Source organism: Montipora capricornis, chromosome 1 (assembly GCF_036669925.1).
Source record: "Montipora capricornis isolate CH-2021 chromosome 1, ASM3666992v2, whole genome shotgun sequence".
Lineage (NCBI taxonomy): Eukaryota > Metazoa > Cnidaria > Anthozoa > Scleractinia > Acroporidae > Montipora > Montipora capricornis.
Genome location: NC_090883.1, coordinates 39,842,963 through 39,863,605, shown reverse-complemented (window position 1 = coordinate 39,863,605; position 20,643 = coordinate 39,842,963). Strand labels below are relative to the sequence as shown.

Genomic DNA, 20,643 nt, shown 5'->3' with positions numbered 1-20,643 from the left:
CCTGGGTGATTGATGTTTTTGATCTGTTTTGTTGTCATCGACTAAATGGTCCGGTGAATTTATCCAACCGTTTACCTAACCATCCCCTAAAGAGCAACTCAGCGCTGGATATCGATGGTTAGGGAGGTTTCATATTATGCAGAAATATGAAAAACTGGAGAAGATCGGTGAAGGTATGACAATAATTTTTGAAAATTGTTGCTTTACCGATAAATATAAGCTTATGAGCTTTATTGAGTATCATTTTACAGCATTTTGCATTGTGCGCGGGAAAAATTTTTCTCATGGCTTTTTTTATTGTTTTGGACGTTTTTAGGTACTTATGGGACCGTTTTCAAAGCAAAACACAAAGAAACACACGAGATAGTGGCGCTGAAACGAGTAAGACTCGACGAAGATGAGGAGGTGAATTCTAGAACTTAAATTAATAAATAGAATTATCAGTGAGGATATTTCCCTGAACCACCCGCCTGTCTTAATACGGTACATATCATATTCAGTTTATATTTATTTGCAAGAGTCGGCAAACGCTCTGAAACTGATTGCAATAAAATTAAATTCGTGAAAATCGAAACCGAAATTTGTCGGATTTGAAGTGTCATGTAGTTTTGAAAATGGCTACAAGTTGCAAATAATGTAAACTTGAAGCAGATGTTTTACAGGAATTATGATTATTTCACCAGCAATCTTCAGAAAGTAATTTTGTAGGGACAGGCCCACAGTTTCTTTTCATACAAGATTTTCATCTTGCGGCTATTTCAGATAAGAAGATTTCAATGTTCAGAGCTATTGGAAATAATGTTGGCAGAATTTCACAGCATCCCTTTATATTTTAGGGCATTCCCAGCTCTGCTCTGAGAGAAATTTGCATTTTGAAAGAATTGAAACACAAGAATATTGTGAGGTAAATGTGAGGTAGTTAGTAATATAAAGAGACACTTGATTTGTACAGTGTGTTGAATGTTTGTTGCTTATGTAATTTATGTACATAGCTAAAAGGGTATAATAATTATTATAGTTACTGATTGAATTTTTTTTCCATCAACTTACTTGCCAGTTTGTCAGAATCCCCAATGGCAATTTAGTTTCCTTGAATGCCATAAATTTATTCTGAACTTGCTTGAATTACATCCTGCAAATATAGTGGTATGCATGGATGAAATTGAAATTGGCTGAAATTTTCTTCTAGAAAACAGCAATAATTCATTGTTCACACTGTGAATTGTGTACATACATATAGATTGCATTGTGCAATAACTTAAAGCTAATGCACAAAATAATGTTGGTACCATGACACAGAGGTTGTTGGTGCAACAGTTTCTGAAATTCTTTTGTGGTTCCAACTCATCCAGACAAAGGAGATGTATAATACTTCAAAATAAAAATTTTTGCAAAAAAGGAACTTATGACTCCTTAATAGGAAAACGCTCACTACCCTGCAAATGACATACTTAAATAAAATGTTTAATTTAACCCATACTAGGCAGGTTTTGCCCAAGTTACTGAGTATTTGAAATGCAGTAGAATTTTCAAATTTGTAGTGGTCACACTCCCCAGGTTTCAGAGACAGCTGTTTTGCGTTTTTTTCAATCATACTCTCAGAACTGTGATAAGTTGCTGGCTTTTATGAGATTTTTTTCTTACCCAGTGATGAAAAACGTTAATGAGTCTGAAAAGAGGAAAGTCTCTGGTTCTAAGAATGCCTTCTTTATGTTGCTCTGCTCTGCTCTTTGGCAATGTGATGTCCACTATCCATTGTGAAGACTTAGTTTGACTTTGTTGCTTTGGCGCAAGGATTCCCTGCTGTATGATACCTTTTTAAATAGCAAACAAAAGGTCCCTAACACATAACAACAAGGTGTGGATATTTCTTACATTTATGTGACAACCATTCCTCTAATCTGGTATTTTAGGCTCTTTGCTTCGTATTCTTTAACTTAATGAGGCCTCATGTCTCTGTAACTTTGCTGAACTTGATTTTCTTTTTTAATTTTGTCAGATTGCATGATGTTATGCACAGTGAAAGAAGACTAACCTTGGTGTTTGAATATTGTGATCAGGTATTATTTTATTTTGACATATGATTTCTGAAACTGAATCTTTCTGTGTTAAAGTGCAGCAAAACTTGATAATATTTTTTCTTTTAACATGTTTCCATTCATATTAAGTACTGTACATTCCACCGTTTTCTATTAAACTAAATCTAAAACCCACGTCTGAGCAGTGATAGGCATGATCTGCACAAGATTTGACGTCATAAAAAGCTAATTCTATTGCCTTAAAAAAATCCTGTTACATAATTTGTGGTTTGAGGTGTCAATCAAGCATTATATGGATGCTAGTTCTGAAAATTGTTTTTTAAACTTATGAAGCACATAGAAAACAAATATTTACTTTGTGTAGAGATTAAGGTCTACAGCAAGAAACTCCTGTGTTTTGGTGTGCATTTTGCAAATACACACATTTGCATTTAAAAATAAAGGAAATAACTGTAACACATTTTTTTTCACGTAGGACCTAAAAAAGTACTTTGACAGCTGCCAAGGAGAAGTTGACCCAGCTGTTGTCAAGGTACATAATGCTGTTTAATAATGTGCCCTACAAATAAGGGTGCTTTTAATGCTTAAACCCGAACTCTTAGAGGTCCATTTTGTTTATCCATTGGGTTGGAAAAATAGCCTCAACTGTATCTATGTACTTAATCCATTTACTCCTCAGGCCCCAAGGAAGCCCCCAGTCAACGAGTAATTAATACAATTAAAGTTTCATTTCTGACATTGTCGGCATCACCCTATGAAAATACAATGATGACATTAATTTTTTTGTGTGTCCTTTATTCTTTGTTAGTCATTTATGTTTCAACTGCTGAGAGGGTTGGCGTTTTGCCACAGCTGTAATGTTCTTCATAGAGATCTCAAGCCCCAAAATCTCCTCATCAACAAGGTAAGAATCAAGTTTGTAAATTTCCTGAAGATCAACACCTTCACTGAATTATGCACTTAATTAGTGGGCACTTATAATTTTTGTCTGTCTGTTGGGAAATTCAACTTAAACCTTTTTCCCCCTGAAGGGGCCACCATGGACGGGTGAAATTGTTTGGTGTTTGGTGGAGTAAAATCTGTAAGTGCCACTCTTAGAAGGGAAAGGATTACCAATAAAGAGATTTATTTTCCAGGGGTAACTTGGGCACGCTCACAAAATAGTTGAGTGGAATGTATGACCTCATAATTTACTAGCTCTGATGAAAGCAGCCATTTAACTAGGTACAGGTGACATAAATCCTGCATACTGCTGTAACAGAGTTGTCAAATACAATGTGGTGTTCTCCGTTTCAACTATAAGCCCTCTACTAACCAGAAAGTGCTTCCTGTGAAAGCTTACAATTTCATTGATCAAGTTTTGGAGTTGATGAAGCTTATTTCCAGGGAGGAGGCAGAGAGTCAGACTTGATAGTGTTCACTCTGACTGGAGAATTGTTATAGCAGGGGTCCTGTAAGGGTCCCTGTTAGTCTCCTTCTCTTTAACATTTACACCCAATGACCTGAATTATCATGTTACGAACCCTTCTCTGCCGTTGTAAGCAGGTGATACAACTGAATATGCTTCTGGTTTTTCCCCTCCAGTTCAGTTTTAGAATACAGATATCATTAACTCTGGTATCAGTATACTGTCAACATGATTCAAGCATAAATTATTGTTTAGAACTAAAGCCATTAGTCATGGCTATTGGCCCTACACAGTACCACTATGGCTTTATTTTGGATAAGAACACAGTGGAAACAACTCATGCTGAAAATTTGGGCAGCCGTCACCACCAAAAATACAAGAATGGTCTAATAATTAGACCATTCTTTACAAGTCTTTTGTGGAACGGTTCATCAGAATTTGAAAAGGGTTATTTAAAACACCAATGGACAAGTCACCTTTGGAGAAATGAAATACCCAAACATTACAGTAATGGTTTATACAATTCAGGAATTGTGTAGATACCCTTGGTGAACTGACTCAGTGAAAACACGAGTGGTCAAGTGTTTAATGAAATAGATCAGTGACCTAGCTTATGCAATCATTGCAGTTAACAAAGAATTGGTCAGTGCCAAAGACGGCCGGTGTAATTTGAATGCATTATCGTACTGTGACATGATATGCAATGGCATGGCAAATGGTCGAGATTGCCGTACATTGCTTCAGTGACGTGACACAGGGTTCAGAGTAGTGTGAAATGGCTTATTTTATCTGCAAATGGTTAATCATGAAGTGTAATGGTCTAGCATAACATTCATCAGCTTACGGTAATGTGAAACAGTTTAGCTTGACCCGAATGGCTTAGCGTGACGATAAATGGTGTAGTAGAAAGCGAGATGATTTAGTGTGAAAGCAAATGGCCAGAACCGCCAAAAAAACAAAAGTGAAATGGAACAAAAGTTAAGCTTGAAATGGAATAGTCTATGTGGGGTCTTACGTCAAAACCTGTACATCATTCAAATAAAATTTGTCACGAATTTGCCCGAATGAGGGTTGTACTGCTCCGTGCACTCACGATCAAGGAACAGCTTATTTCTACCAGTACCGTAAGGCTGCTGCCTAGGTTTTTCAAGAGCCCAGAATAAATTAATTAAAAGTAAGGATAAATCACCTTGTAATAACTTAGGTGCCCATTCGGGCTACTCATTTAGAAATTTGGTCACCCGCGCTCGCAAATAAGGCGACCAGCGACCGTTAGGCAGCAGTCTTGTACCACCTCGTTTACTCAACTCAGCAAACCGTAATCCAGTTTTAAGAATTTTTATTTTTTATTTTTGTCTACGTAAGCTAAATTGCCAAATTTTCCACTCTGACGAGTTTGCTGTGATATCACCAAGTTATATATTTGGATCAAAGCAAAATAAGCACAGTCAGGAAATATGGACAGGCCTATGTGAACTGGCCTAGGCTTTTAATGAGAAAGAACATTAACCAAGCTCCTACTTACATCCCAGAAAAGATTTTTAACATTTCAGTTTGTAAATACAATCTTAGGGGGTCAGAGGTACATTATTTAATTATCTCTGCCAAGCTTTAACCCTTTCACCGCCGAGGGCTTCCCTATTGACAAGTAAAGTCGTCCCCAGATGGCATTAGACAGAGTAAAGTCTATAAGTGTCAACTAATTTGCATTTATGGCGGTGAAAGGGTTAATCTACAGTGCAGGTGACTTGGGTTATTTTCATTCCTACCCACCAATTTTTATCTTCAAACATAAGAGAAGCCAAGGATCTTGCTACTTTCAAGCGTCTATTAAATGAACATTTTAATGGAAAATAATAAATTTGGGAATTTATTGCCATCACGAGCAGATTTTTTAATATACGTTTATGCATTTCTCATCATTTTAAATTATAAAGAAGTCTGCTATATTTATTTATTGATTGCCATTGTATGATTTTTTTTTGTGTTTATTGATACACTGTATACACTGGCTGTGTTGCCAGCATGGTTGTCCTGGTGGTGTAGTGGTGATCACACCCGACTAGTAATGGGGGGACGTGGGTTCAAATCCCGCTCAGGGCAAATTTTCTTTCAAACATTTATTCAATTAAAAGTATGATTATTTGGGGTGTACATTGTCAGGGTTTCTCTCCTGCAAACACTCTCTCTCTATTTATATATATAATCATATAGGGTGGGAGGGGGAATCTGAACATCTGATTGCATGCAAATCAGGATCGCCTCACTACTCCCCTGTTAATATATACAGCCACGTTCAATTCCTGGCCAAACCACATATAGCAGCTCATGTATCATGAGCGTAAGTCCGCCATATTGCGCGCATTTTACATGCAAATTATGCGCGTGTTACATGAGAGTCAAAAAGTACACAAAAGTGTGTGTAAATAATTACATGCAAATTCTTCAGAGTGCATGTAAAATTTTACACGCAGAGTTTCTCTCTTCTCAGTAGATTCGATACCTTTTAAAGGCCCATACAAGCTATAGAGGTCCCTTTAAAATCGCTTTATTAATCTTGAAAATGTGTATTCAGGCGTGTATTCACAATTATTCCATGAGCCCGCGTTGGATATGAGATGGTAAATAGGCAACGAGGCACGTAGCGCCAAGTTGGCTATTACCAATCTCAATTTTGCTAAATTTTATTTAAGTTGAAGAAATGATCGGAAAGTGATGTGAGTTCTGGGCGCCAAAACTTTTATGCTGAGAAACATTTGCCGCATTCATTTCCACATAGGGTCAAATGCAGGTCTAATTAACAATTATTATTCCTTGAGCGCGCGTTAGATGTGAGATGATAGATAGCCAGCGAGGCGTGTAGCGCCAAGTTGGCTATAATCATCTCATATCCAACAAGCGCGAGTGGAATAATTGTTTTATTAGAAACGCCCCCAAAATATAGAAAACTAGACTACAATAAAAATAAAAAGGCCCAAAAAATCACGCATATGCTTGCCGTGTTTGTAGATCATGGTATAATGGCTCATAACCCATGATGGCTTAGCCAATCAAAACTCTCGAATTGCATTATCCAATGATCCAGTTTTTAATAATGGCTGATAACCGAGATGCATTGAACAATGAGAAAGCTAGAATTGCATTATCCGAGGTTGAGAATTTAATAATAGACCATATAAGGAAAATCTAAGGATTACATATTAACCAAAAATACCACAGGCAGCACATACCTACATAGCGTATGTAAGAGAGTACTCCTCCCAGCCCCCACCCCGGGCTCTTACCTTTCTCACGCTTTCCACCATCTTAAGAGACTTGAATGCCAGTGCTTCCTCCCAGTTTTACTCTTGCCCCACATGGGGACAGGACCGAAAGTCAAAATCAGTCAAATGCACATACATACATACATACATACATACTTAATTGACCTCTCCCCATAGGGGCTTTTCAGGGCCAATGAATCAACGAAACAACAGAACACAACAACTACAACTGTTAAGAATCCCAACTGGCCGGAGGCAAACCAGTTGGCTATTTACAAGTGCAGCTGGGAAGTTGAACCAGGGACTACCAGGATCAAATTCAACGAATGGTCAGAGCGGGTCTTGAACCCGGGATCTCCGGATCTCAAGGCAAGCGCCCTAACCACTGGGCCACACTGCCTCCACCACCCCCAGGGGACAGATTGTTGTTCAAAAGTGCTTCAATGTCCGTATAATCCCCCACCCTTCCCGGGGACCTTGGGGGTGGGGGTTTCAATCGACTGATGCATTACAAACGGGAAAACAATCACAGGACCAGAACTCAAGATAGCAAGCATTTACATGCAGCAGAACGTCAACAACACCCACAGAAAAATGCTACATGTAAATGTTTTTATATTTCGTTTATTGAATAGTGGACACCGGATAGATGGAATTTCACTTAGCGTTGTTTGAACTGAGAGCTAAGGATTTATTGATGGATTGCGGAACTGAAGATAAAACCTCAGTGTTGGTGGATATTTACCTTGCCTCTTCATGGCTCAGCAAATATTACCACTATTCCCCTCCTTTTTGGTGAATAAAAAATTGTTATTTATTTTGGTTGTGAAGGTCAGATAAGTTTTGCTAATAAGCAGAGCAGAAGTTAAACCAGTCAAAGGGGTTGGATACAGTATGGCAAAAGCAAAAGCTTTTACAGTAAGGGGTGGTTGGGCCCAAAATTGTAAACTTTTCATGGAAATGGGGTCTATGTATTTAAGAAATAAAATTTTTTCTTTGCTCTTAGGATGGTGAGCTCAAGCTTGCAGATTTTGGTTTGGCCAGAGCCTTTGGTATTCCTGTTAGATGCTACTCTGCTGAGGTAAAATAACCAACTGGCCTTTCAAATCACGATTTCTTGCAGAAACAGGGACTGAATTGAGAAGGGTGCAGCTTGATGAAATAGAGCCAAAAGCACATGAAAGGCACCTCTGGCAGTCAATGCACTGTATGATCCCATTGCAAAGCACCACATCTTCATTGACTTAGTCTGGGGGGGGGGGGGGAAGGAGGGGGTGATTGTGATAACAGAGGCAAACCCTTAGTGGTGGTTAAGATCAAAATCAATAAAATTTATCCCACATTATTGAAGTGGTGGTATGCATAGATGACAATCACTACACCATAGTGACTACCCCAGGTGTTCAGCACATGGTATTCCCTGGCAATCCTTTCCAGAAACTTACCCCATCTAACAGGACTTACATTCAGTGAACAGATGGGACAACGGTTTTCTTTAAGGCAAGGTGTACATACCATACACAAATTTGTCTTGATTTTCTTGTTGTTATTATCTCAGTGACCACGTCTTGAGGAATCATAAATTTTGGTTTAGTAAATCCATATTTTTTCATCCCCAATACCTCAAGAATGTTTCATAAAATAATGACTCTACAACATCATTTTCGAGATTTGCAACGAATTGCCTGAATGTTGCCATTAGCTTTTTCGTTTCTCAGAATGTACCAGTGTTCAACCTCAGGTTGTTAAGTGGTATTCTCTGTGTTCAATTTTCAAGGAGAATCTCACCTTGTGGTATCATTAGTCCACTTTAATCACCCTTGTCGTCTTTGTACATTTACAGGTAGTGACGCTGTGGTATCGTCCTCCAGATGTATTGATGGGAGCCAAGCTTTACTCAACATCGATTGATATGTGGTCAGCAGGCTGTATTTTTGCAGGTTATATCAGGCCTCTGGGCTTTAAGATGGGATCCTCAATGTCTCGTGTTCTTGAATGTGTCGAATCTTGTTCGCAACAATCTGTCTGAAACCAAGCTCCATAACCTTCAGTCTTGTTGCTATTAACATTAGATGACAAAAATAATACATGAACAGTTAACTCCAGTTAGTTGGCGTTTGTTAACGCAAACAGCAAAAAAAAAAATCTAAACAAACTGCTGCAATCTCTTTATTTGTAACATTGAATTAGAAACAAAAACACCCAACGTTTTTCAGATTGTTGCTGATTAAGTGAGCGACGACGATTATTCAATGAAATGACGAAATGACCTTTCGTGTTTGTCCCATTGGAAGTCGTGATGCTCTTACGTGAGCTTTTTCCAAAGATCAGGGGCACCCAACGTCAATTTTCGGAAAATATCTGTTCGGAAGACGATCTAGAATTTTCGGAACAGTTCTTTTAAAATTTCTTGCTTGCCTGCCCGTCCTAGGATTTTTCGAACATCTAAAAAATGGTATAATTGCCCTTTGTTAACGGATTTTTACCCCAAAAAGGTCACCTAGAATTTTCGGGAGCTTTTTTTCTGGCTGAAACTTTCGAAAAGGTAAGTTTTGATCCCTATTTTCGGATCACTAGACTTTCAGCTAGGGAATCCGAACAGAAAAATATGCCTATATCTGCCCTTTAAATACTAAAATGCGTTTAACAATGCTATGTCTAATTGGTTTTGAACTATATTCTCGTTGGGTGCCCCTGAAAGATGCCATGTGTTTGATCTAGTAAAGGTTCGAGAAGCATATTGAAGAATGGTTTCGACCAAAGGCTTATCATATAGAAGCTTGAGAAAACAACCTGGCCTCGGTTGTTCAAAAGGTGGATAACGCTATCCAGCGGATAAACCCTAGCAAAACCAATTGAGTTATCTTGTGGATAGTGATTTATCCAGTGGACAGCGCTATCCACCCTTCGAACAACTGGGTAATCCCGTGAGATCTTACTGAACTTCTTTTCTTTTACCCCTTAGAAATAGCCAATGGAGGCAGACCACTTTTCCCAGGGAGTGATGTGGATGACCAACTCAGACGAATTTTTAAGTATCCTTTGATTTTGGCCTATTTTGGAGCGCTTTGTTTGATCACTTTACGCGTACGATAATAAAGCTTCTCGATGGATTACACACGATTTGATTATGGTACTCTTGTTTGAAAAATAGGCATGTTGCTCTTGGAAGCCGTAAAGATTTTTTCTTTTCGTTTAGCAGTTGCGGCAAATTTGTTTGTAGCTTCTCGCGGCAAGCACCGCTTTCAGGGAAACCTTTCCGCAGCATCGCGTGTACAAGAATGACTGTGGTTTTAATACGTGTGTGGAATAAAGCATGTACATTTGGATTAAGGGTGCACAGTTTTTTTAACGTAAACAATACTTATCGTAATCCGGAGTAGGACTTCATGGAATAGAAGTTAGAAATCCTTCGTTTTTATGGAGGTTCACATTAAAATTGCCAAGCACCACCTAAAATTCTATTTTAAACATATCCAGTCTTGATTATCCTTGTTTCTTCAAAACGCTAGACATACCGTTTTAGATCATCACTCCAACTATATTCTTTTTTTTTTTCCGGAACAGGGTCAATCGAACGCACTCTTAGTTACCATGGGTCAATAAGATAAAGTTGTATTGGAAGAATAGACTTGCACTCACGACAATTAGGATCGATACGAAAAACAAATATTAGAATTGCTCGATTAAACAGCTTAGGTTGAAGCAACAGAATAGGGACTTAAAGCAAGTACAGCGTCAACGGAAACGTCGCTTCAAAATATAACTTAGCGCTATCGTAAGTATTTCGCGATCACCTCATCTTGTTCACCTCTCACAATTCGGGCCGACTATCCGTGACTGGATAATGATTGGTTTACTGCTGCATGTTCGCGTTGTCGTCAAAATCTGAAATTTAGATATTTCACGTTGTTGTTTTGTGGAGTACAGCAAAGAAATGCACTGAAAGGTTGAGTCTTGGCCGCACGTGTGACACAATTATTTTTCCTTTTTTCACCAATAACTTGAAATTCTTGTTTTGTTGCGTTGTCGTTGCTAACTGCGTACGGCGGCGATCTGCCAGCATAAGAGAGAAACCTTTGAAAAAGCCTTTGAGAGCCATTTCTAGGCTCCTTTTAATATGTAAACACTGTCTGAAGAGATGTTTTTATCACCTAGAAGAATTTGATCTGTTCGGATATCTTAGCTGAAGATTGAAGTGTCCTAAAATTCTAGGGAATGATTGCTTCATTTCAGAAATTACTAGCTGAACGTGAACCATTTGTTAATCCGAAACTACGAGGTGACCTTTTTAAGTGCCAAGAATTGCAAAATATCCGTCCGAAAACGCAAGAGACTACTTTTCCCTGGTTGCGAAATCTTTTGGATGATGTTTTAGCAAAGAAATCTGTAGCTGTCTGGAAATGTGGAAGCGAAATTCTTAGAACAGTTTGACTCTCCCGAACACATATTTCACGGAAGGTTATAGTTGGTTGCCCCTGAGGTATTTGTACATGCCGGAGAAAAAACAAACAGAGAGCCTCGAAGTCGGTGGAAATACACGACAATTCCAAAGGAAAGTGTAAAACGAAAAACAAGATACTGCTGTAGTGACATGCATTCCATGCTCTACTATAGTCGACAAGATATGGATTGCATCGGCAAACCGTACACTTGCCCACAAAACGCTCATTTAGGCAACAAGGGCTTGCATCGCCACGGGCTTAGGATGCCGATGGAAGCACGCCTCAATTCTGGGCGAACCTACCAAGTCTTCAATAAAGAAAACGTCTTATCCCGCGAAGTATTCTTTATAAGACATTCGTCAACCTATTAAACTTACCGGTGTATACAAAGGAAATCAAAGGGATTCACACTCATGAAAATAACCAATCGGTATCGCCTTGAGATTTGCTTTTCTGTTCAATGACTACATAATGTTCTAACGTGCCAACGTCCCAGTGAAACCTAAAATCACTGTCCCGTTTTGACAGAATTTTATTTCCATATCTTGCAACTGAATTACGAAAACACTCAAATAGCTTCATTCTGCTTTAAATCAAAAAGGTTTTTCGACTTTCAAGATGTTTTGGTTTCTCTTGTTGTTTATGGAGCTTTTGAGCCACTCTACTTGACACTGAAACTCTTTTTTTTATTTTTTTTGTAAATTGTTACCGTATTTTCTGCTTGCTTTTGAGAACTTCTTTAAATTGCTATTTGTCTCAGCCCTCTTCAATCAGTTATTAGCCTTTTTTCAGGAGACATTTCAAACTCGGAAGCCTTTTGGACAGAGCATGCCATGTGTTCTTAGTGTCTCAGCACGATCGCAGCGTGTTCGTCTGGTGACGTTATTGTGGCAGTCGTTAATTTGTTTGATCGGACTTGGTGCAACAAAAAGGAAAAGGAAAAAAAAACAAGGATTTAGTTTAGTGGGCTTACGGATCATGCGGCGATAAAGAGCCAAACGAACACGAGGGAACGATTCATCATAATAATGATAACCGTAATTTATTACTTCCAAAGCGTTATTTTCAAAAATAGATCATCAATAGCCCGGCCTTTCCAATCAATAACTCCAGTATCTACTAATAGTAAATGGTGAATTCGGATGCGGATGATAGGAATATCCTCCACTCGTTTTTCCTGCACTGAATGGTTTTACACTGCACTGTTTGGTTTTTTAAACCCCGAATCAACATTCCGTAATAGAGTAATATATTTCGGGTCTTGTTTCATCAGGTGCTCAGCCTTTCTATGACACCGATTGTCCTTTTTCCGTGCCTTCGTACTTTCGGTTTTCTTTTTTCTAATCACGGCATTAAATCATACTATTGTTGTATCTTTTGGGGGGCAGTGCATGCAAAATATCGAATACGAATAGGGCTGGGCGTGGGTTCTTCCGGATTCCATCTAGGGGGTATAATATTGGTTTGCTCTGAAGATATTCCAGTTACGTTTGCGATAATTTGTTGTTGTTGCATGAAACTACTAGATCTGTCAGGGTTTACAACACTCGGCCTGTCCTCGCCATTTCATAGATGTAGTAGAAGAATTTTCGAAGGTTTGTGCACGTGAATCAAGTTGCATGTCGCGAAAAGCGAGTCTGAACAGTAACAGGTTTTTCTGACAAACGAAATGTAATAATAAGCTTACACAAACATCTCAAAACTCCTCTCCTGTTGTGCACGTTCAGTTTTAATTCCTCAAGTGGACACGGAACAGGTCTTGAAGTATTGTTGTTGATTGCGAATGAATGACATTACTTGGGTTTCGATCTATGGTCGTGTCTCTTACCAAATTATCACATTGTTCTTTTCTTTTCTTCTCAAAGTCGTCGAATATATTGATCGATTTTCAGTTTACCTCAAAGTTAGGTGTCCCTTGTCCTTTCCAGCTTTCTTTGCTTCCAGAGTTTGCTTCATGGCACAAGATCAAATATTTTACTAATTACGAAAGTCCTTAATCTTAGTGAACACCTCAATTATTTTGCAAGTTCTTAACCCAAACCGCAGAGTTTTGGGCCCACCTAATGAAGATAGTTGGCCCAACGCCTCGAAACTTCCAGAATACAAGGTATGTCTTGCGAAGGTTTATTCGTTAAAGTCTAAGTACGTATCTTTGTTACCCTTTCTAGTATACCAATTTTCATGTAATAGCTTCGTTTGCGACTGAGTTCTAATTTTTGCTGTTTACTTTCTCGAACATTTACGTGATCTTTTCAACAAAAGAGGATTAATGATATTTTAAAAGACCTTGTGCAATGGCGATGATTGTCAGTTTATTTGAGGGAAAAAAGGAAAATGATTACGCAAAAAGACCTGTTTTCCTAAGACCACAAGCATCCTGTCTTAATTGTAATCCTTCTAGGCGACACCGAAAAAAGACCCGCGAGTTGTTCTTTACACCACTGCATGAGAAAGAAAAAGCCTGGGAACAAGGAAACCAGTCGCGAGGCAAGCAATCCTTATTAGGACATCGAGCGTGAAGTTGTTGGCCAAAACCCAATGGCACCTGAGTTTTTTTCAGATAAGTTTTCGCTTGTTAGCCGTAATTATCGGACAAGTACTGGAAAGAGAAGAGTTACTTTTGCCGTTAACGGCAAGCACGAAGTGTTTTCAAATGGGAGAAGAGATGTGCTCGGATTATTCCGTAACAAATTTTTTTTAGGGCCTGTTCGAAATGAACGGATCACTGTTACGCTCAGTCGGTAAATCTTAAACATGATTATAGAGAATGTTTACCTCAGTTTTTGCCTGTTGAAGCCGGACAAATTTGCGATTACTTCGTGCTGTTTCGAGCACACGAAACCGGAAATACATCTCATGAGCAAGTTTTTTTTTTTGAGGAGCTATTAAGTAAAAAAGTTGCGATAACTGAACCTCTTAGTTTACCTTTTCAGTCTACTCAACAGCCATGTTAACGTGTTTAACTGGCCAACCCATAGCGTTGGCTTAAATACCCCTTTAACCTGGGATTAACGTCCTTTTCGGAGTCAGTACTAACAGAGCTCCTGGCCTTGTGCTTTAATCTACAAATGATGTGGCCATGTACCTGTGCCATCTGCAGAACAAGCTCAAATCTAAAAAAGCTCTACGGTATCCTCTGACATACCATATGTATTATTCTTCCACTTCGCTGGAGCAGAGTCAGAAAGCATTTCCGCACAGGGTGCTCAAGTGACTCCTGTTGCGATCTGTCAAAAAAGTTGCTAGTTAAAACCCACCCAGCAAGCAACGATAACTTCTTTACTTTCTTTCCTTCTTCCCTTTTTCGCTATTACCGGTTACACAGAAAGCGTGACAGTGTGTCCGAATGTTAGAAGTTGGTCAGAAGTGAGGCTTGTTTGTCTTGGACAGAATACTTTCTAAATCGGCGCTTAAGTCATGCTCTTCTTGGAGTCAGTTAAAACTTGCATGAGTTACATATTTAATCGTTCCGTTTGAAGGTGGAAATTTTCTACCAAATACTTTTTCGTTTGGTTGGCAGTGGTGAAGTCAGAAAGGTCGTTATTTGCTAATTGGGTTACACGAATGAAATTTTCATAAACAGTAATTGATGATTCAGTTTCGTGGTCTTTTAGTCTATGAGCAAAGAGATGATACAGTTATTGACTCCCTTAATGAGGAAATTAAATTGAGTTACTGATAGAGTTGAACCGCTATGTAAATGCGTTTTGCCAAGAGGATTGTGTAAATTGGCATTAAGTGGAGACAGAAGCAGCACATGACCGTGGCAGCGTCTGTTTCACTGCAGATTCCACAGAGAGAGTGTTTTCTTATTCCCGAAAACTCCGTATAAAAGTTAAAACTGGAATTCTCTTAAATTAGTCTTCTTTAAAAGGCTAATCAGTTCATTGATTCTGTTGAAAAAGAAGTTTGCCATTCATTCATTTAATTGTAAATGAATCCTTCACCTTGTTTTCAAACCACATCATATACGCGAGGTTTCGTTGAAAATCTGATATATTTCTCTCTTTAAATCTGCCTATGTCGAGCTCTTATTGTTTGCCAACAAAAAGACGGAGAGCTTGCAATGTAAACGCTTTTAAAAATCATTGCATAGTTGTAGTTTTGAGCGAAAGGGAGGTAGCGCTCACCACTTGATAAACGTATAAGAAAGTGGTTCATTTATGGTCAGGGAATTGTCTCCGGGTTTTTCTTTAGGAGGTCCTTTAGTGATATAATATCTTTTAAAACCATCTCCTAACAAAGAAGCGATGTCTCCAAAGTAAGATTTCCTTTTGCTACGTTGATCACCTTCATTACAGGGGCATCACTGTTGGCCTTGCCCTCCAGTTTAACCTTTTTTTGTTTTTGAATCATCTGCAGGACTTCTCTTACCTTCAAAGTAACGGAACTGTGTCGCTAGCAGTTGTTGTACCGAAGCTATCTACCGCTGGAAGAGATTTGCTGCAGGTTGGGCAATGTTTATCATTACTTTTTCTAGCAAACGTGTTATTTCGGGAAGCAGTTGATTTAGTCTTTTCAGTTTTGTGGCAATCCAATTTAAAAGAAAAAATGGAAGTCGGAATAGGCTAGTTTCGAATTGTGCAGCAACAAAAGAACAGAGTCGAGGTTCAGGGGAATAATTTGCATTTTCCTTTGTTTTGAACAATACAATATGCTAATTATTCCCCTGAACCTCGACACTGTTCTTTTGTTGCTGCACAATTCGAAACTAGCCTATTAGCAGAATATTGCGTAACGTTAAGCAGAACTTAAATGACGGGCGTCTGAATAAGTTGGGAGGGCATATCTATGATGGGGTTGACTCACCCCTCGGGTTCTCTGTAAGGAGCCTAGTCCCCGTTTATGGGAAATAAAGAAACAAGCGATGGAGAAGTATATTTTATGTTAATGTTCGGTTGATTTGCGATAAAGTCAACAAACAGTAGAGGTGAACTGACTAGTAGATGTATGATTAACCCTTCCCGTTGGTTTATTTAATTACATGGACGTTGACGGAAACACACCCAAACTGCGCGGCCATAAATACATTGCGAAATTAATTAGCTCTTCAAATTGCAATCTAACCACTCTTTCTCTGAATAGCTTCTTGCGCGTGCGCTCCATAAGCACGTACGCTGTTCGTTTCGCGAAGTGTTTATCCGCTGGATAAAGATTTATCCGGTGGATTGCGTTATCCCCCTTTTAAACAACCGAGGCCAGGTTTTCACGTGACGTCATCGCTGCCTTTTTGGCGGACGAAAACAAAGGATGACTCATTAGCTCCTTTTAATTTCTTGGACATTACATCATTGTCATCTGTGGCTCTAGAGATACGTGGCGCATTGTGTATCTCTCACAGATGGTACTCATTATCAAAACACTACTGAGGTTGTCCATGTTGCGTATGGTTATGCTTGCATAACTGGTGAAAAGAAAGTGCGCAATCAAATAGACCAATAATTCAGTCCTAAACAAAAGGAATCATCTCGAGGCTCTGGGGAATAAATAATTTATAAGGATCTGTATGAGTTTATTCCCCAGAGCCTCGAGATGATGCCTTTTGTTTTCGACTGAATCTTAATATATCGAAATTGGTCTATTGACCTCTATTGCCATAAGAAACCAAGTCAAAGTCAGACTTTCCCAAGCTCCTCAGAGGACAAACCCATTGGCGGTTTGGGGAAAGTAGATGATGGCAGCTCAGAGTAGCTCAAAACTGAAATCTGAAACAAATTTACCACTGTTTAAATTGCTTGTAAAACAAATTAGTTAAACCTTTTGGACGGCTGAACTCAAATCTATATCGCTTTTTTGTTGCATAGGTGGTTTGTAACCAAACTCTAGAGACAATACTGCAATGTACAGTTGTTAGTGGTAAAGAGAGATCTTTGTTCTCGGTGAAACACACCAACATGGCGGCGTTGACGTTACGCAGTGAAAACCACCTCCTTTTGAAAGAAATCGTAACAAGAGTTTGCAAAACATGCGTGAAACTTCGTCGATGTTTCGTCGGTTTTTGAGCTTAGATAATATTGCCTCTTGACCATCGCTTAGAATTTAAATTATGTCCTTTCAGTTCCCGTTCAATCTCACTTTACGAGCGATCGATGATTGAAGACTCCTGACTCAACAATTTTAGGAACTCTTGACAAATGTCACGTTTCTCCAATTCTCGTGAGAAAGTGGATTAGAATATTACAGTCTTGCATTATAGCAAAGTGTTTCCGTCGTGTCCTGGCAAAAAAAAAAAAAAAAAAAAATCGGACAGCTATTGTCTTTACGTTCACGACGACACAGTTTCCTTTTCCGGGATCTGTTGGTACTTCAGTCTCAGTACAATATTGGCAAAACATACGAGGGTCAACAAGGCTGTAAATACAGTTCAAAGGAAAGAGTGCATTGCACTGTGTGCGGTTTTCACAAGTCACAAGAATTTAAAGGACTGAAAAAGTAATTTCACTTTTCAAGTACCTTAGTTGAGACAGTTAAGTGGTTTTTTGATGTCAAAGAAAATAGATTATAATTTTTACAAGAGTAAAATTTGTTGCGTCCAAAAAAAAACATAAACAATGTGAAGATGTAATTGCATTAAATTAAAGCCTTGAACAAGAATATTGCACAGAGGAAGTTCAGGGAAACAATGAACAGCTGTTTCCTTTAGCACTTATCGCGTTTTACATTATTGAACTCATGACTTCCTGTTTGGTGTTGGGTCAAATGAGCACCGAAAACTATGCTAGGTCAACGTAGTGCTTGTCAATTTGGATGTTGTTGATGTTTCCTTTCCTGCTGATATCGTTGTCCTTCTTGTTCTCTTTTTTGAAGCCATTCGACCGTACCTACACTTTAATAATTTTACCACAACCTCGGCAACTTGTATCGATATCTAGAGACAGAGAACAATGAAGCTTGAGCTTGGAAAAACAAAAGGAGGTAGTGAGAAATCTTTTGTTTTCGTCCATTATCCACATGGCCGCGATGACGCAACGTGAATAATATGCTCACTACCAAAATCAATGGGAGATGAGCCGTAGTATGCATTGTTTTGTTTGCGTTTGTTTATTGCTTTTTGAACCAATCCAAAGAGCCGCTGCAGTTGCTTCCTCAAGCTCCAGTGGTGATGGCATTTGATTTCTTTGCAGCTTTTGTAATGCATTTTGTTCTTTTTTTCTTTTTCTATTTTAGAAATTGTTGGTTCTGAATCCAGCTCACCGACTATCAGCTGAGGACGCTATGCGTCATGCGTTCTTTGCCGACCTCAGTCCTTCGTTTCGTGCATGATCAAAAGATCACTCGATACAGAACAGGCCACAAATATGAAGAACTTTTTCACAAATAACTCCTCGCGCAATATCTGGCATGTTTAACTGAATCATTTTTAGTTAATATGTATATAAATGTACAATACAATTTTATCCTTCAACGAATTGTTTTCTTCTGTCTTAACGTCTGAGATTGCAGTAAAGCAACAAAGTGGTTACGTTGTGCTGGGTACGCTGTGATCGAACAAGTTCGTGATAGAGCACAGGATACCCAAGCGAAGACTAGGCGGGTAGGATCTTTGAAACAGTTCTTCCATAGATCCTTTAACTACCTACAAAGTTCGAACGAATAACCGTGGTTTTGATATATTCAGATATATATATATATATATATATAGCAAGAGAGCAAGTGGATGCGGTAGCTTTCATTTATTGTTGCGAGCCTTTTCATTGGACAGACAACCCGTGTTTTAATCAATAGCGTGACCTACATGTACTTATATTACAAAAATAAATTTTGTTATCTCCCTGTTTGGAACCAAGTACTTTAATCGAACTCCTGTTAACTTACAGCAACAGCAATGAATTATGTTTCCTATTTAACTTCTTATGATTCACACCTTTTTATTAAATTCCCTTGACGGCTTGCCTAGTCCGCCAAAACACGGCACATCTCGCTGTCATGTGGTCCTCTTTGTTTCACGAAGGCTCCTCATGTTGGATTCACTGGTTGCTGAAATTGTTCATCTCGTGCAACAAATTTCATATTCAGACTGCTTTATCGTTTTAACAGAAATCTTTATTTGCTCTACTAACGTCTTCCTGTTGTTGGAGCCATTTGACATTTTTGAGATTCACATCAACAGAGTGAAACAAAATTTTAACCAAGCTGTACCATACACTCTGCGATAGACTTAAGTTTGTTTTAATTGCAACCATTTAATATAAGTGGTAAGATATCTGGAAAGGAAATTCTAAAAGTTTATGTGCAAGGTCACCAAGTGTTTATTAACAATGAAAGAAATAAATGAATGTTATCTGATTCTTTTGAATCCGCCAGTGTTTAGTGATTCCAAGCGTTTCTTTTCCACAATGTTGTTTGATTTGGTGACATAAGCTCAAAGCGCACAGGTTTGCTTCAGTTATGAGAAACTAGCGACTGAAGTTATATTTGCCTTTGTCCCCTTGTATTTCGACTTCCTTGTTTTATCAATGGAATTCTTGGTTTATGACGGTTCGCTCATTCGAGGTAGGAGAGGAAATGCAACTAAAAAATACGAAGAAGAGCACTTTCCAATATTTTCATTCAAAGAAAGCGATAACTCAGCCATTACAAGCCACACGGAAGGTAATTATATCATTTTGATCACAGCCCTTGTAACGCTCGTCGAAGAGACAAGAGCCTTGTCTCTAAAATGATTCAACATTCAAGTCACTTACATGCATCACAATGTTTTGGTCTTCGTTTTTATTCATGCCCTGGTTGTAAGAAACACCGCCGGACACTGAGATTTTCGTCAAATCACTTTAAGAAAGCGGTGTTCTTTGAAGATCATTGTGCTTGAGACATGTAGGAATTTAAGAGTAGTGTTAAAATTGCAAAATTGTGCGCACCATAAGAATGTTAGCTTTACATCACTATTTTTTCCCACGAGTTTAGAGTGCATTTATTTCGCAATTCGCCGTCACTGTCCCGTCAGTTTCAATATGGAAACGAGAAAATCCTGGAATTAAAACATACTGATGGCCGGGATGTCTGTAATCAGATTTGCAATTATCCCGCCGGATCAGCTTAATCGCGCTTTAGGAAATGATTAATCAATTACTCGGTGTTCGGTATTATGCTAACGTCCTTGTCTGTCGAAGATTGAGGGGGGTAGAAACTGTCGCGCGCCCAAGTCTCATCAATTTTTTTACACCCATTGATGGGCATAATGGGAATTTCAAAACATTGCAAATATTCACTGCAACCTGAGGGGACTCTCATATACGGGCAACTGCTCTGCCGACTGTACACCCCCTTGGAAATGAATAATGTACGACACGAAAGGAAGACCGATATTCTTCTATATACTGTTCATTTGATAGATCATTGTCACTATGAGTAACACACAGTGCTGCACGAAGGAACTACTGCATATCTTTTACTTGAAGTTCAACTGATGGCAAAACTCGAATCTTTAACCTATTACGGACAGATACTCAGTTTCGCCGGAAAAAAACTGCTTTATAAGGAGTTTAATC

The 20,643-nt window shown here is 38.7% G+C and overlaps 2 protein-coding genes across 5 annotated transcripts in view; one reads left to right on the top strand and one right to left on the bottom strand.

The window, feature by feature from the left end:
• The window catches only part of LOC138043401 (unconventional myosin-Ib-like), a 44,332-nt gene extending 35,696 nt beyond the window's left edge, over positions 1–8,636 (bottom strand). For 2 of the 4 annotated variants that reach the window (XM_068889685.1, XM_068889677.1), the window contains exons 1-3: positions 8,499–8,636; positions 6,732–6,793; positions 1,051–1,132 (exon numbers count right to left, since the gene is read on the bottom strand). The gene's annotated coding sequence lies outside the window, so the exon portion shown is untranslated. Of the gene's footprint in view, positions 1–1,050; positions 1,133–1,644; positions 1,815–6,731; positions 6,794–8,498 lie in introns of all 4 variants that reach the window. The other 2 variants (XM_068889691.1, XM_068889699.1) reach the window with 2 other exon arrangements.
• On the top strand, positions 2–19,438 carry LOC138043492 (cyclin-dependent kinase 5-like). The gene is made up of 12 exons (XM_068889786.1): positions 2–173; positions 317–405; positions 837–904; positions 2,000–2,060; positions 2,515–2,571; positions 2,848–2,943; positions 7,717–7,791; positions 8,554–8,650; positions 9,676–9,745; positions 13,202–13,262; positions 15,518–15,604; positions 18,323–19,438. Exons 1-12 carry the CDS (start codon positions 137–139, stop codon positions 18,416–18,418), a joined length of 894 nt encoding a protein of 297 aa, XP_068745887.1. The 5' UTR covers positions 2–136; the 3' UTR covers positions 18,419–19,438.
• The last annotated feature ends 1,205 nt before the right edge of the window (positions 19,439–20,643 follow it).